The sequence below is a fragment of the Babylonia areolata genome, chromosome 22 (assembly GCF_041734735.1).
Source record: "Babylonia areolata isolate BAREFJ2019XMU chromosome 22, ASM4173473v1, whole genome shotgun sequence".
NCBI classification, from domain to species: domain Eukaryota; kingdom Metazoa; phylum Mollusca; class Gastropoda; order Neogastropoda; family Buccinidae; genus Babylonia; species Babylonia areolata.
In genome coordinates, this window is record NC_134897.1 from 3273665 (window position 1) to 3291152 (window position 17488).

The following is a 17488-nucleotide window of genomic DNA, read 5'->3' on the forward strand; positions in this document are numbered from 1 at the left end:
TGTACTTATTCCTTGTACAGCATTCCTCTTCTCCTCACTCAGCACGTTGTGTGTGTGTGTGTGTGTGTGTGTGTGTGTGTGTGTGTGTGTGTGTGTGTGTGTGTGTGTGTGTGTGTGTGTGTGAGTGTGTATGGGTGTGTGTGTGTGTGTGTGTGTGTGTGTGTGAGTGTGAGTGTGTGTGTGTGTGTGTGTGTGTGTGTGTGTGTGTGTGAGTGTGTGTGTGTGTGTGTGTGTGTCTGTGTGTGTGTGAGTGTGTGTGTGTGTGTTGTGTGTGTGTGTGTGAGTGTGTGTGTGTGTGAGTGTGTGTGTGTGTGTTGTGTGTGTGTGTGTGAGTGTGTGTGAGTGTGTGTGTGTGTGTGTGTGAGTGTGTGTGTGTGTGTGAGTGTGTGTGTGTGTGTGTGTGTGTGTGTGTGTGTGTGTGTGTGTGTGTGTGTGTGTGTGTGTGTGTGTGTGAATGCAAATCGTGTTGACTTGCGTATGAAGCACAACTACTATAGACTGGAACGTAAGCCGAGGTTCCATGAGCGATCATAAAAGCACTAAGTTTGCCGGGCGTTGAGAAGTTCCCTAACTTTACGCTAAATCCATAGACTTAGAACTAGTCTTAAATAACGCTAAGCAAACTTACTGACCCTAAGACCTGCCCGTACAAATCCAGCCTACTGTTTCTGTTACCTCCGTCCTTATCTTAGCTGTCGTGCAGTGGCCTCACACACACTGTGTAGGAACTCAGCGAACTTATTCCCCTTTATCATCTCACCGTACGCTCTACCAAAATAATCCAGGACATGATATCTTTGGACGCTAACCTGTCCGGCACGGAGTGGACGTTGACCGATGACTGACCACTGGTGTCCAGTCATTCTGTCCATCACCGCCACCTGTCACTGACTGGGTCTGCTACAGCTGTTCTGGAATCCTGCAGGACCAGCTTCCTTCCAGGTGTGTTGTTTGGGACATAGGCCTGGCAGCGCTGGTTGTAGCATTCAGTCAGTGTGTTTAGTTAGTTAGTTAGTTAGTTAGTTAGTTAGTTAGTTAGTTAGTGGTCATTCGCGTAACACACAGGTTGACAGAAGTGAACGTGAAGAGTTGCAAACCACGAACGCAGAACGGAAGTGAAGACCAGTGAAAACCATCGTCAACCATACACAATGCTCAACGTACGTGTAGCTGCACCTCTGTCCACGCACCCCGTAGGCCTACCTCTACCCCCCAAACACTGGATAACTGTTTGTCATTTTCTTCTTCTTCTTCTTCTTCTTCTTCTCCTCCTCCTCCTCCTCCTCCTCCTCCTTCTCCTCCTTCTTCTCCTTCATCATCTTCTTCTCCTTTTCCTCCTCCTCCTCCTTCTTCTTCTTCTTCTTCTTCTTCTTCGTCTTCTTCTTCTTCTTCTCCTCCTCCTCCTTCTCCTCCTTCTTCTCCTTCATCATCTTCTTCTCCTTCATCATCTTCTTCTCCTTTTCCTCCTCCTCCTCCTTCTTCTTCTTCTTCTTCTTCGTCTTCTTCTTCTTCTTCTCCTCCTCCTCCTTCTCCTCCTTCTTCTCCTTCATCATCTTCTTCTCCTTCATCATCTTCTTCTCCTTCATCATCTTCTTCTCCTTTTCCTTCTCCTCCTCCTCCTTCTTCTTCTTCTTCTTCTCCTCCTCCTCCTCCTCCTCCTCCTTCTCGTTCTTCTTCTTCTTCTCCTCCTCCTCCTCCTTCTCCTCCTTCTTCTCCTTCATCATCTTCTTCTCCTTTTCCTCCTCCTCCTCCTTCTTCTTCTTCTTCTTCTTCTTCTTCTTCTTCTTCTCCTCCTCCTCCTCCTCCTCCTCCTCCTTCTCGTTCTTCTTCTTCTTCCTCCTCCTCCTCCTTCTTCTTCTTCTTCCTCCTCCTCCTCCTCCTTATTCTTTCTTCTCATTATTATTCTTCTGTGTGTCTGTAACATTGTTTTGTTCACAGGCAGATTCTGTTCCTTGTTAAGTGTAGTTCTGTTGAAAAATACCAGGACGTTCAATGATTGTGCAAACAACACTTGTAAAGAGATAGCGGGTGTAGTGTTTGATGTGGACACCACCTCCTCGAACGGGCGCTCTTGTGTGTGAGTGAAGAGTGTGTGCATGTTGCCAAAACCTGCATGATGGCTGCACAGGAAGACCGTCTGTGGAGTGCTCGGTTACCACTTAGAATATAAAGGAAGATGTGATGGATAGAGAAAAGGTGTGGGGTTAAAGGAAAAAGTAGCACACACACACACACACACACACACACACACACACACACACACACACACACACACACACACACACACACACACACACACACACACACACATTCAAAAGGAGAGCCGCCAGAAAGTGAAGAACAAGAACAACAGTAACAACAGCAAACAGGAGGAATGGAGAGAACGATATTGACATTCAAAGAGACAAGAAATACAGACTGTGAGCATTTCCGAACATTAACACACACACACACACACACACACACACACACACACACACACACACACACACACACACACTACCCACCCACATCCACACACTCATTCTCTCTCACTAAGCTTTCCAACGCACTCTCCCTCCATCCAGCCTTTGTTCGCAACCATGATGGACAACCTTCACCTCTGGCCGGTGACCCTGACCTTGGCGCTGACGACCTTGACCTTGATGCCCCCCCGGGTGACCCCGTTTCTGCTGGAGGAGGACTTCTGTCCCACAGAGGGCGGTCACTGCCGCTGTGTGGCCTTCAACGTGCACTGTGAGGGGCTGGGGCTGACGTCCGTCCCCGTGTTTGTCGCCCATGACATGAGGTGGGCTTCTTTGGGGAGGGCTGGGGGGCGGAGGGACGTGGATGGGAGGGAGGAGGTTGTGTGGGCGATGTGTGGATTGGTAGGGATGGGTGGGGGTGGGGAATAGGTTGGGGTGGTGGGGTTGGGTAGGTGTGAGGGATAGGTTGGGGTGGTGGGGGTGGGGGATAGGTTGGGGTGGGTAGGTGTGGGGGATAGGTTGGGGTGATGGGGTGGGTAGGGGTGGGGGATAGGTTGGGGTGGGTAGGGGTGGGGGATAGGTTGGGGTGATGGGGGTGGGGGATAGGTTGGGGTGATGGGGGTGGGTAGGGGTGGGGGATAGGTTGGGGTGGGTAGGTGTGGGGGATAGGTTGGGGTGATGGGGGTGGGGGATAGGTTGGGGTGATGGGGGTGGGGGATAGGTTCGGGTGATGGGGGTGGGTAGGGGTGGGGGATAGGTTGGGGTGGGTAGGGGTGGGGGATAGGTTGGGGTGATGGGGGTGGGGGATAGGTTGGGGTGGGTAGGGGTGGGGGATAGGTTGGGGTGGGTAGGGGTGGGGGATAGGTTGGGGTGATGGGGGTGGGGAATAGGTTGGGGTGATGGGGGTGGGTAGGGGTGGGGGATAGGTTGGGGTGGGTAGGGGTGGGGGATAGGTTGGGGTGATGGGGTGGGGGATAGGTTGGGGTGGGTAGGGGTGGGGGATAGGTTGGGGTGGGTAGGGGTGGGGGATAGGTTGGGGTGATGGGGTGGGGGATAGGTTGGGGTGGTGGGGTGGGGGATAGGTTGGGGTGATGGGGTGGGGGATAGGTTGGGGTGGGTAGGGGTGGGGGATAGGTTGGGGTGATGGGGTGGGGGATAGGTTGGGGTGATGGGGGTGGGGGATAGGTTGGGGTGGGTAGGGGTGGGGGATAGGTTGGGGTGATGGGGTGGGGGATAGGTTGGGGTGGGGGATATGTTGGGGTGGGTAGGGGTGGGGGATAGGTTGGGGTGGGGGTGGGGGATAGGTTGGGGTGGGTAGGGATGGGGGATAGGTTGGGGTGGGTAGGGGTGGGGGGTAGGTTGGGGTGGGGGATAGGTTGGGGTGATGGGGGTGGGGGACAGGTTGGGGTGATGGGGTGGGGGATAGGTTGGGGTGGGTAGGGGTGGGGGATAGGTTGGGGTGATGGGGTGGGGGATAGGCTGGGGTGGCTAGGGGTGGGGGATAGGTTGGGGTGTTGGGGTGGGGGATAGGTTGGGGTGGGTAGGGATGGGGGATAGGTTGGGGTGGGTAGTGGTGGGGGATAGGTTGGGGTGGTGGGGCTGAGGGGGTGGGGGATAGGTTGTGGATTTGGGGGGGCCTGGGGGGAGGGTTGGGGGGGATGGCTGGGGGGGGGGGGTTGGGGGGGGATGGGTGGGGGGAGAGGGTTTGGGGGATGTGTGGGGGGACCTGGGGGGAGAGGTTGGGGGGGATGGGGGGGGGAGGGGTGGGGGGGTGGGGATGTGTGGCTGTTGAGGGTGTACGCCATGTTTGTCACAAACCACATGAGGTGCGGATGGGTGGATGTGTTTGTGTGTGCGCATGTGTGTGTGTGTGTGTATGTGTGTGATTGTGTGTGTGTGATTGTGTGTGTGTGTGTGATTGTGTGTGTGTGTGTGTGATTGTGTGTGTGTGTGTGTGTGAGTGTGTGTGTGTGCGCGGAAGGGGGTAAGGGAGTATGTATATGTGTATGAGAAAGTGTGTGTGTGTGTGTGTGTGTGTGTGTGTGTGTGCGGAAGGGGGTAAGGGAGTATGTACATGTGTATGAGAAAGTGTGTGTGTGTGTGTGTGTGTGTGGGTGTGGGTGTGTGTGTGCGGAAGGGGGTAAGGGAGTATGTATATGTGTATGAGAAAGTGTGTGTGTGTGTGTGTGTGTGTGTGCGGAAGGGGGCAAGGGGATATATATATATGTGTATGAGAAAGTGTGTGTGTGTGTGTGTGTGCGGAAGGGGGCAAGGGGATATGTATATGTGTATGAGAAAGTGTGTGTGTGTGTGTGCTCGCGCGCGCTCGCGTGTGTTTTGAGAACAGGATAGATAGATGAATAGATGAAACGAGGTGGCTTTATCAAAACTGCAGAAGAACAACGAAATTTAATAAGACTATCACAATCAAAAATAAAACAAAAAATCCATCCCAAAGTGCGCAAAACACCACCACCACCACCTGTTCTAAGCCACACCACACCACGACTCTTCACTCTTCCCACCCCCAGGTTCACCTACCTCACCCTGGCCAACAACAACATCACCACCCTCCCTCCCTCCGCCTTCCTCCACCTCCCCACCGCCACCCTGGACCTCAGCCACAACCCCCTGACCAACATCTCCGCCGATGCCTTCCGAGGCCTGGAGAACGTTCTGCAGACCCTGGAGATGGAAGACTGCAGTCTGACGGCGCTGCCGGCTGCCTTGGGCACGCTGGCAAAACTGCGTAGTTTGGATTTACGTCATAATCCTCTGTTGACGTTTCTCCCTACTGACGTCATGTCCCCGGTGGGGGTGACCTTGGAAACGCTGGATATTAGTAATACAGGTGTGTGTGAGATAGAGAGAGAGAAATAGAGAGAGGGGGGGAGGAGGAGGAGGAGTGTTCATCATCGTTATCATCAGTGGTAGTACTAACAGATTTCTTCTTTTTCTTTTTCTTCTTATTCTTCCCCTAGTGTTATTATCATTCTTGTTGTTGTTATCATTATTATTATTATCATTATCATCATCATCATCATTCCTCCTGTGTCCTAGGCGGGACAGCAGGCCTAGCTGGTGATGATGATGATGATTGTTGTTGTTATTGTTGTATTTATCATCATAAGTGTTTAGGCCACGTGCCCGCTGTCTACCATGTTGTCGCCATTATAAAAAGCTCAACAATACACACTGTAGTCATTTGGATGAGACGCTAAACCGAGGTCCTGGGTGCAGCATGCATTTAGCGCACGTAAAATAACCCACGGCAACAAAAGGGTTGTACCTGGCAAAATTCAGTAGAAAAATCCACTTCGATTAGAAAAACAAATAAAACTGCACGCAGGAAAAAAAAATACCCAGAAAATGGGTGGCGCTCTCAGAGTAGCCACGCGCTCTCCTTGGGGATTTGAATCAAGCCAACACACACGTTGGCAACACAGAGGTCTTACTGAATTACATGGGGATTTTTAAACAAAAATGATCAATTATGGCCTGCTGTTGGGGTGAAGCAAGGCAGGTAAAGGGAAGGAACTGTGTAATGTGTATCACTAGAAAGAAAGACTTATTTCCCATAGATTACTGGGACTCTCTTTTTGTTTCTGTCTGTCTGTCTGTCTCTCTGTCTGTCTCTCTCTCTTTCTTTCTCTCTCTCTCTCTATCTATCTATCGATCGATTTATCTCTTTTAAACAGGGAGATGTTTGTAGTCCTATTTTGTTTTCATTATTTATAAATGAATTAGCGATAGAAATAATAGATAAGGGAAGGCACGGTGCTAGATTCACAAGTGACGTTATAGAATTATTTATTTTACTACTCGTTGATGATATAGTTTTACTCTCTGAGACGGTTGTTGGTCTTCAGACACAGTTGAATAATCTGAAAAATTCAGCCAATCAGTTACAGTTGCGGGTTAATTTGGATAAGAGTACCATAACTGTCTTTAGAAAAGGGGGTTATCTGGCAGCGAGGGAAAGATGGGTTTATGATGGTGTTGTTATGCCTGTCGTTAATGTCTATAAATATCTTGGAATATTCTTCTCTACACGTTTGAGTTTTGTAGCTGCATGTAAGGATTTATCTAGCAGAGGAAAAAATGCGTTGTTACATATTATGAAGAAACTTTGTTTGTTGAATAATAATTCTTTGAAGCTATTTCTGAAATTATTTGATATTCAGATACAACCTATTGTGCTATATGGTTCAGAATTGTGGGGGTTAGATAGAAAATCGGTTATGCATTGCGAGTCTGTTCATTTATTTGGGCTTAAAAACTTTTTAGGGGTTGAAGTGAGAACACCCAATGATTTAGTATATGGAGAAACTAATAGGCACCCAATCTATATTAACTCTGCTATTAGATGCATTCGTTACTGGTTAAAGATATTAAAAATGAATAATACTCGACTGCCAAGTAAATCTTACAATATGCTATATGATTTAGACTTAAGAGGCAAAACAAACTGGGTATCGAATGTACGAATGTGTTTACGTGAACTTGGGCTTGGGTATGTATGGGAATATCAAGGAGTAGGGGATGAAATTAGATTTGTGCAAATTCTTCGTCAACGATTGATAGACTGTAGGTGGCAGGAGCGGGAAAACCATTTTCAAAAGAGTGAAAGATTTTAAATTTATCGAAATTTTATCTCTGATCATATAGTAAAGCGATACCTTTTGTTTGATTTTAACAGACATCTCAGATTTACATTGACCAGATTTAGATTTGGAATCTCTGAAGTAAACACACAGAGATATCGTTACAAAGCAACATGTCATTCTAAACAATTGTGCCCATTGTGCAAAGAATCAAGAGAGGATGAAGTTCACTTTGTTTTAAAATGCCCTGTGTTGACTGATTTACGAATCCAATTTATTCCCCCAAAATATTATATAAATCCATGCTTGTTTCGGTTATGTTTGTTAATGGCATCTAACGATGAAAACATCATACGTAGTTTTGCTATATATCTTTATAAAGCACTGCAATTAAGAGAGACACTCATTTCTTAGATTCACTGATAGTTTGTTGTGAATGACGTTGTATTGTTTATATTACCAATTGCAATGGCACATGTAAAACTGTTATTACCCCCTATTCATATGGGGCTATGGCCTTAATTGAATAAACCATCTTGAATCTTATCGATCGATTTATCTCTCTATGGTATGGAGCGGTAGTGAAATAGGGATGGGAATAAGGTGACACATAATTGAAAACATACATATGTTTACAGTTTATGCACTGTGTACACACTGTTTACATTGTATCGTAATCTCTGTTTGTATGTAAATGTTTTGCGGGTTTGGTTTGGTTTTCTGTTTGTTTGTTTGTAGGTTGTATTTTATCAATCTTTCAAATGAATCGCCAGTTATATGCAACGTTGTTCTGTTGTCTATCTCGTTGCTGGCGTTGGTGCCGGTGGTGATGGTGATGGTGATTGAAGTGATGGTGATGGTGATTGAAGTGATGGTGATGGTGATTGAAGTGATGGTGATTGAAGTGATGGTGATTGAAGTGATGGTGACGGTGATTGAAGTGATGGTGGTTGAAGTGATGGTGAGGGTGATTGAAGTGATGGTGATTGAATTGGTGGTGATGGTGATTGAAGTCATGGTGATTGAAGTCATGGTGACGGTGATTGAAGTGATGGTGATTGAAGTTATGGTGATTGAAGTTATGGTGACGGTGATTGAAGTGATGGTGATTGAAATGGTGACGGTGATTGAAGTGATGGTGATTGAAGTGATGGTGATGGTGATTGAAGTGATACTGATGGTGATTGAAGTGATGGTGATTGAAGTGATGGTGATGGTGGTTGAAGTGATGGTGATTGAAGTGATAGTGATGGTGATTGAAGTGATGGTGATTGAAGTGATGGTGATGGTGGTTGAAGTGATGGTGATGGTGGTTGAAGTGATAGTGATGGTGATTGAAGTTATAGTGATTGAAGTTATAGTGATGGTGATTGAAGTGATGGTGATTGAAGTGATGGTGAGGGTGATTGAAGTGATGGTGATTGAATTGGTGGTGATGGTGATTGAAGTGATGGTGATTGAAGTCATGGTGACGGTGATTGAAGTGATGGTGATTGAAGTTATGGTGACGGTGATTGAAGTGATGGTGATTGAAGTGATGGTGATTGAAGTGATGGTGATGGTGATTGAAGTGATGGTGATTGAAGTGATGGTGATTGAAGTGATGGTGATGGTGATTGAAGTGATGGTGATGGTGATTGAAGTGATGGTGATTGAAGTGATGGTGATGGTGATTGAAGTGATGGTGATGGTGATTGAAGTGATGGTGATTGAAGTGATGGTGATGGTGATTGAAGTGATGGTGATGGTGATTGAAGTGATGGTGATTGAAGTGATGGTGATGGTGATTGAAGTGATGGTGATTGAAGTGATGGTGATTGAAGTGATGGTGATGGTGATGGTGATGGTTATTGAAGTGATGGTGATGGTGATAGAAGTGATGGAAATGGTGCTAGCGGTATGGTGAGTGTGTCTATGTTAATGTGGTTGTATGTGCCCGTGCGCTGTGTGCCTCTCTGTCTGACTGCCTATCAGTCTGTCTGTCTGTCTGTCTGTCTGTGTTTAAGCTTATTGGGTTTTGACTGACCAATTGTCTGAATTCACCTTGTAGCATAGAGAACAGGCAATACAATGAGAAGAAGAAGAAAAAAAAGATGGTGATGATGATGATGAACAAGAAGAAGAAGAACAAGAAGACTGGCCTATTAACTGATGAACCCCCTCCCTCACATCCACCTCCACACAGGAATCCGGCAGTGGCCCCTGGCGCTGAAGACCTCCATCCGGCTGAAGAAGCTGCTGTGCTCGGGCAACCGCCTGACGTCCATCCCTGACGACGCCTTCCGGACCTTTGCCGCCTCCCTGGACTACCTGGACCTGTCCTACAACGCCCTGCGGACCTTTCCTGACGCCCTGAACGAGCCCCGCAGGCTGACCCACCTCGACCTCTCCTTCAACCTCTTCGGGGACGTCCCTGAGGGTCAGTTCTTCAGCGGCGTGCACCGGGGGGAGGGGGGGGGGGGGGGGGGGGGGCTGGAGTTTGTTGTCGTTGTTGTTGTTGTCGTTGTTGTTGTTGTTGTTGGTGGTGGTGGTGGTGGTGGTGGTGGTGGTGTTTTGTTCATATTAATCGTCATTATATATCGATATATCGACTATGCATTCACATGGGAAAGAGGTATGGGGACGGGGGAGATGGGGTGGGGGGGATGTGGGAATGGAAAAAAGGTGAATAATACATACATACATACATGCATACGTACGTACGTACATACATAGTCAGTTAGATAGATTGGCAGATACATACAGACAGAGAGACAGACATCTTCACAATACATATGGTGACGACGACAATAAGGACAAGTTTAAATCCATAGTAATCTCATGTGACCTTCAGACTAAAACTATCCAGAGAGGTCACTGACCTTTGATAGCAGATAACTTCAAATGCTGTTTGCCCCCACCCCCCACCCCCACTCCCTCTCCTCCTCCCTACCACCCCCCACAGCCCAAAGACTGACGTTAAATTTGAAGGGAGATCAGTTCCAGTGTGTTGTAACGGACGTCTGAGTTATTCCAGTGTTTTGTGCATTTGGGGATGGGGGGGAGTAGAAGTGAAGAAAGGGGGAGGTAGAGCTGGAAGGTGTTTATTCGTCTGTCTGTCTGTCTGTCTGTCTGGCTATCTGTGTGTGTGTGTGTGTGTGTGTGTGTGTGTGTGTGTGTGTGTGTGTGTGTGTGTGTGTGTATTTTTCTAGGGCTGAAAATTTCTATTTATCCCAGGTAAACTCTGATGATGCAACTGTCGAAAGGAAATCCCTAAGAAGAAAGTGTTTGCGACATAATATACCGATAATGCGCTCTGCATATGTGTGTGTGTGTGTCTCAAGTTACGTTAATTTAGTGCGAACTCGGACTTCGTGTATTCAGCTCTGTGTACTGATCCAGGTAAGTTCAGGCACAGTACCACTCTGTGTCTGTGTTGATCCAGGTGAGTTTGTGTAGTGTACAACGTGTGTGTGTGTGTGTGTCGTTTATCCAGGTGCGTTCAGGTACTGTACAGGTATGTGTGTATTTATCCAGGTTAAGTTCAGATACTGTATTGTACAGTTCTGTGATGATGCAGGTAAGTTCAGACACTGTACAAGTGTGTGTGGGGGGTACAGGTAAGTTCAGACACTGTACAGGTGTGTGTGTGGGGGTACAGGTAAGTTCAGACACTGTACAGGTGTGTGGTGGTGTACAGGTAAGTTCAGACACTGTACAGGTGTGTGGTGGTGTACAGGTAAGTTCAGACACTGTACAGGTGTGTGGTGGGGTACAGGTAAGTTCAGACACTGTACAAGTTTGTGTGTGGGTGGGGGTACAAGTACGTTCAGACACTGTACAGGTGTGTGGTGGTGTACAGGTAAGTTCAGACACTGTACAGGTGTGTGTGGGGTACAGGTAAGTTCAGACACTGTACAAGTTTGTGTGTGGGGGTACAGGTAAGTTCAGGCACTGCACAGGTGTGTGGGGGGTACAGGTAAGTTCAGACACTGTACAGGTGTGTGGTGGGTACAGGTAAGTTCAGACACTGTACAGGTGTGTGGTGGGGTACAGGTAAGTTCAGACACTGTACACGTGTGTGTGGGTACAGGTAAGTTCAGACACTATACAGGTGTGTGGGGGGTACAGGTAAGTTCAAACACTGTACAGGTGTTTGGGGGGGTACAGGTAAGTTCAGACACTGTACAGGTGTGTGGTGGGTACAGGTAAGTTCAGACACTGTACAGGTGTGTGGTGGGTACAGGTAAGTTCAGACACTGTACATGTGTGTGGTGGGTACAGGTAAGTTCAGACACTGTACAGGTGTGTGGGGGGTACAGGTAAGTTCAGACACTGTACAGGTGTGTGTGGGTACAAGTCAGTTCAGACACTGTACAGGTGTGTGGTGGGGTACAGGTAAGTTCAGACACTGTACAGGTGTGTGGTGGGGTACAGGTAAGTTCAGACACTGTACAGGTGTGTGTGGGTACAGGTAAGTTCAGACACTGTACAGGTGTGTGGTGGTGTACAGGTAAGTTCAGACACTGTGCAAGTGTGTGTGGGGGTACAGGTAAGTTCAGACACTGTACATGTGTGTGGTGGTGTAAAGTTCAGACACTGTACAGGTGTGTGGTGGGTACAGGTAAGTTCAGACAGTGTACAGGTGTGTGGGGTACAGGTAAGTTCAGACACTGTACAGGTGTAGGAGGGTACAGGTAAGTTCAGACACTGTACAGGTGTGTGGTGGGTACAGGTAAGTTCAGACACTGTACATGTGGGGGGGGGGGGGTACAGGTAAGTTCAGACACTGTACAGGTGTGTGGTGGGGTACAGGTAAGTTCAGACACTGTACAGGTGTGTGGTGTACAGGTAAGTTCAGACACTGTACAGGTGTGTGGGGTACAGGTAAGTTCAGACACTGTACAGGTGTGTGGTGGGGTACAGGTAAGTTCAGACACTGTACAGGTGTGTGGGGGGTACAGGTAAGTTCAGACACTGTACAGGTGTGTGGTGGGTACAGGTAAGTTCAGACACTGTACAGGTGTGTGGGGGGTACAGGTAAGTTCAGACACTGTACAGGTGTGTGTGGGTACAGGTAAGTTCAGACACTGTACAGGTGTGTGGTGGGGTACAGGTAAGTTTAGACACTGTACATGTGTGTGTGTGGGTACAGGTAAGTTCAGACACTGTACAGGTGTGTGGTGGGTACAGGTAAGTTCAGACACTGTACAGGTGTGTGGTGGGTACAGGTAAGTTCAGACACTGTACAGGTGTGTGGTGGGTACAGGTAAGTTCAGACACTGTACAGGTGTGTGGGGGGGGTACAGGTAAGTTCAGACACTGTACAGGTGTGTGGTGGTGTACAGGTATGTTCAGACGCTGTACAGGTGTGTGTGGGGTACAGGTAAGTTCAGACACTGTACAGGTGTGTGTGGGTACAGGGCAGTTCAGACACTGTACAGGTGTGTGGTGGGGTACAGGTAAGTTCAGACACTGTACAGGTGTGTGGGGGGTGCAGGTAAGTTCAGACACTGTACAGGTGTGTGGTGGGGTACAGGAAAGTTCAGACATTGTACAGGTGTGTGGTGGGGTACAGGAAAGTTCAGACACTGTACAGGTGTGTGGTGGGTACAGGTAAGTTCAGACACTGTACAGGTGTGTGGTGGTGTACAGGTAAGTTCAGACACTGTACAGGTGTGGGGGGGTACAGGTAAGTTCAGACACTGTACAGGTGTGTGTGGGGTACAGGTAAGTTCAGACACTGTACAGGTGTGTGTGGGTACAGGGCAGTTCAGACACTGTACAGGTGTGTGGTGGGGTACAGGTAAGTTCAGACACTGTACAGGTGTGTGGGGGGTGCAGGTAAGTTCAGACACTGTACAGGTGTGTGGTGGGGTACAGGAAAGTTCAGACATTGTACAGGTGTGTGGTGGGGTACAGGAAAGTTCAGACACTGTACAGGTGTGTGGGGGGTACAGGTAAGTTCAGACACTATACAGGTGTGTGGTGGGTACAGGTAAGTTCAGACACTGTACAGGTGTGTGGTGGGTACAGGTAAGTTCAGACACTATACAGGTGTGTGGTGGGTACAGGTAAGTTCAGACACTGTACAGGTGTGGGGGGTACAGGTAAGTTCAGACACTGTACAGGTGTGTGGGGTACAGATAAGTTCAGACACTGTACAGGTGTGTGGTGGTGTACAGGTAATTTCAGACACTGTACAGGTGTGTGGGGTACAGGTAAGTTCAGACACTGTACAGGTGTGTGGTGGTGTACAGGTAAGTTCAGACACTGTACAGGTGTGTGTGGGGGGTACAGGTAAGTTCAGACACTGTACAGGTGTGTGTGGTGGGTACAGGTAAGTTCAGACACTGTACAGGTGTGTGGGGGGTACAGGTAAGTTCAGACACTGTACAGGTGTGTGGTGGTGTACAGGTAAGTTCAGACACTGTACAGGTGTGTGGTGGGGTACAGGTAAGTTCAGACACTGTACACGTGTGTGGTGGGGTACAGGTAAGTTGAGACACTGTACAAGTTTGTGTGTGGGTACAGGTAACTTCCGGCACTGCCGGGTGACGCTGAAGACGCTGTACCTGGTGCACGTAATGATGAGGACCATCCCCTTCGGCCTGCAGGAGTTGTCGGCCCTGCAGAACCTCTACCTCAGCTACAACCCCATCTCTTCCGCTGACCCCAACGTCTTCAACGGCAGTGTTGCCAACTCCCTCCAGGTCCCCGCCATCGTCATCGTCTGTCATCATCGTCGTCGTCGTCGTCGTTGTCTATCATCATCATCGTCGTCGTCGTCGTCGTTGTCTATCATCATCATCGTCGTCGTCGTCGTCGTTGTCTATCATCATCATCGTTGTCGTCATCAATATTTTGCTTATAATCCTATTTCTTTCTTAGTAGTAGTGCCAGCTCTCGGAAGGTCCTCGTCGCCATCACCGTTATAACCACACTATGTACAATAGTTATAGGACGTTTAAACCCACTGTTGGTCAAGATACTATAGTAATTTTTTACATTGTTACCAAATAACAAGTTTAGAACAACCAATTGCGCAGTTTCGATAATTTCCCAAAAATGATTAACTCAGTAAAAAGTAATTAAGGTTCCACTGACGACACTGCTGATGAGACTTACTTTTTGTTTTTGTACCCCTTTTTGGACGATATCAGACAAAATAATGTGCTTTCCTAGATACAATACAACTCACCCAAACTCTTTTGAAGTCTGCTTCATGTTTTCTGAAGAAAAACAAACCTAGCCCTGGTGAAAACAAAGACCGTTTGACAATTGTGTTGGTCACACAAGGCCTGACTAAGCGCGTTGGGTTACGCTGCTGGTCAGGCATCTGCTTGGCAGATGTGGTGTAGCGTATATGGATTTGTCCGAACGCAGTGACGCCTCCTTGAGCTACTGAAACTGAAACTGAAACTGGTCAAGAGGTTATGAAAGAGACGCCGCGGGAGACTGGGTGAGGCGTTAGACATGTGACCCTGTGCACACCAGTGACCAAGAGTTCGAAGCCCCGTGTCGGCATGGTGCTATGCCCTTGGGGAAAGACAGTTCACCCCCATTTGCTTCACTCCACCCAGCAGGTGTGTTGACTGACGGACAGGGGTGGTTGTTCTGCAGGTGCTGCACCTGGACAAGACGCTGCTGACCTCAGTGCCCACAGCCCTCAACAGGCTGACCCAGCTGCAGGAGCTGAACATCACCTGGAACCGCATCCACTACATGGACAACTACGCCATCAACCTGCCCAACCTGCGGGTAGGCCGTCTGCTCTGTCCTCTGTCCTGACCTTACTTGTGTGCTCACTGCGTCCCTGTGGGGAGGAGATCAAATATGAATTATGATCTGTCTAAAACAAAACACATTCTTTTAATTAAAAAGACAATGTGACTTATGTTCTTACTGGATTAATTGCAGCGGGCATGGGGCGAAAATGAAATGTGTGTTAATCAAATTGAATGGTTGGGTCGTCTCCTACTCCAACCGTTAATTTAGGACCAAATGTACCTTCTGAAATACAGAACATTCTTATCAGATGAATTATCATGGTACATACACAATGAGTGTGAACGGGCACTGGCCTTTGGTCGGTTAAGGCGAGTGGAGAGGGGTGGCCCCGCTTTTCTATACCTAGTGTGATGCACTACATGTGATATGGTAAGCATAGTAGTATAGTAAATATCATGACATAGTACTACTGTTATCACTATTGTAATAAATTATAGTAACTGTTGTGATGTAGTACCTATTGTGATATGGTAATATTGTAATATAATAACTATTGTGATACAATGCATATTGTTATACAGTAATTGTTGTGATATGGTACCTGTTGCGATGTGGTACCTATTGTAATATAGCAGTTATTGTGGTATGGTACCTATTGCAATACAGTGACTATTGTGATGCGGTACTTGTAAGATAGTACTTATTGTGATACGGTTTCTATAGAGATGTAGTGATGATGATTATGATGATGATATAGCGCTTATTCTCGGTTGGAGACGCTCTAAGCATAGTACCCAGTAACCGAAGTAAGTACGGTAGACATTTGAGCCAGGAGCTGCACAAGCTGTGTGTAGCTGACTGAGTGACTGTGCAGGACCTGTACCTGGACAAGAACCCCCTGGCCAACATCAAGTTCGCCGCCCTGTCCGGCCTGCCCAGCCTCCGGAGACTGTACATGAGGAACACCTCCCTCACCTTCGTCCCCAACTCCGCCCTGGGCAGCGTGGCCAACCTCACCCTCCTCGACCTGTCTTTCAACCACTTCCAGGCGCTCTACGACCTGGGCTTCCCCGGCATGAGCCGCCTGCAGGAGCTGAGGCTGTCCGGGAACCCCCTGGTCAGCGTCACGGACCACGCGCTGGACGACCTCACCTCGGTCAGCGTGCTGGACCTGACTGACTGCCTGCTCACCGACATTCCTCGGGCCGTGCAGCAGATGCACGCGCTGCGTTCCGTCCGCATGCAAGGCAATGACGTCAACTGCACGTGCGACACCCTGGGCTGGGTGAAGACGTGGAGGGAAAACGAGGGCTTGTTGCCCCGGGTGGAGGGGGCGTGTGCTCAGGACGACACGCTAACCATTCAGAGCTTCATTGACAACGAAGGCAGGGCGTGTTGATGTTATGGTAGTGAGTGGTTCCGAGACTGCTTCAAAGTTTAGTGCAGGTCCTTCCTCTGTTTTCTGTCTCTATTTGTTTCGTTTCCCTAGATATTTGTCTGATGGCAGGGAAAAGAAGTTTGTCAATTCTGTATATTGCTAGGGAAAGGAATGCGTCTATTGCAGGGAGGGGGGGGGGGAGAATTTCGCCCATTTTTTCAATTGCTAGGGAAGAATTTTGTCTGTTGTCGGGGAAGAGTTATGTCTTTTGCTGGAGAAACATGACTTTTTAATGTTTATCTGCTTGTTTGCTCGAATGGGCTGTTTGTTGTTTTGTTTTGTTGTTGTTGTTTTTTGTTGTTGTTGTTGTTTTACAGTGTGTGTGTTACGTGTGTAAAAGGTACTTGCGTGTAAGTGACATTCACAGCAACACATGAGATACAGAGAGACAGGGATAGAGACAGACACAAAGACACAAGTGACACCCGATTCAGAACTCCAGTTATGCACACAAATAATAAATGAAAAGTTATGCACACACAAGAAAACGTGAAAAGTTCTGCTCACAAGCAACTCATGAGTACTTTTGGGAATGGTTTATTTTGAACACCATCAAGTAAAAATTTCCATTTTCTGCAAGACCACAAACTGTGTTTTATCACTACTACTTTCAAAGTCATAACGAAAACAAACTGATAGACACGACTGTAAAATGCACAGTTTTTACGCAGCTGATTTCACAAACGAAAAAAACTTAACCAAAATACCAAAGAAATATCTCAGCTTTCTTGAGCATCCAAAATAAAGAATAATACAGGAACAAGAAATATCAGGTTGGGTTCAGCTCAAAGCAGAATCTGGTATGTTTGCCGACATTAACACACTGCTGGTCCATACACCAAGGATTGTCCATAAACTCAATGGCCAGTTTGAGTCCACTTTAAACCTACTTCTATTGCTCGCTGAAAAAATACAAATGCGTTTCAAATCAACAAGAAGAATATAAAAAGGAAAAGGAAAAAATGACAATAAGATACCACGTTGTGATACCCAAACAGCTATGACTGCTGGCATGAGTGTGCGCTGTGTCTTTCGTAATGTAAGGTGTAACCGAACGTTTGATTTAAAATGGTAGATATACCTCCCATGGCTGACATGTAACAAAACACATAAAACAAAATGAATGAGGTTGTGTTGGTGGTGGGTTTCTGTGTGTGTGTGTGTGTGTGTGTGTGTGTGTGGTCATGAAAATTGCCAATGAATATAGTTCAATCACTAACAATGTCACTCTCATAATAAACGCACTCATATTTGTTAAAACAAAATAGTTA

General features: G+C 47.5%; 1 protein-coding gene across 2 annotated transcripts in view; it reads left to right on the top strand.

The window, feature by feature from the left end:
• The window catches only part of LOC143297333 (uncharacterized), an 18122-nt gene extending 1853 nt beyond the window's left edge, over positions 1-16269 (top strand). Inside the window, exons 2-8 of one of the 2 annotated variants that reach the window (XM_076609625.1) lie at positions 786-942; positions 2568-2788; positions 4997-5316; positions 9255-9488; positions 13583-13761; positions 14672-14809; positions 15654-16269. In XM_076609625.1, coding sequence (XP_076465740.1) covers positions 2583-2788; positions 4997-5316; positions 9255-9488; positions 13583-13761; positions 14672-14809; positions 15654-16178 — 1602 coding nt within the window. In that variant the 5' untranslated portion in view covers positions 786-942; positions 2568-2582 and the 3' untranslated portion in view covers positions 16179-16269. Of the gene's footprint in view, positions 1-500; positions 943-2567; positions 2789-4996; positions 5317-9254; positions 9489-13582; positions 13762-14671; positions 14810-15653 lie in introns of those variants that run through there. The other variant, XM_076609624.1, reaches the window with a different exon arrangement.
• Positions 16270-17488: the final 1219 nt, after the last annotated feature.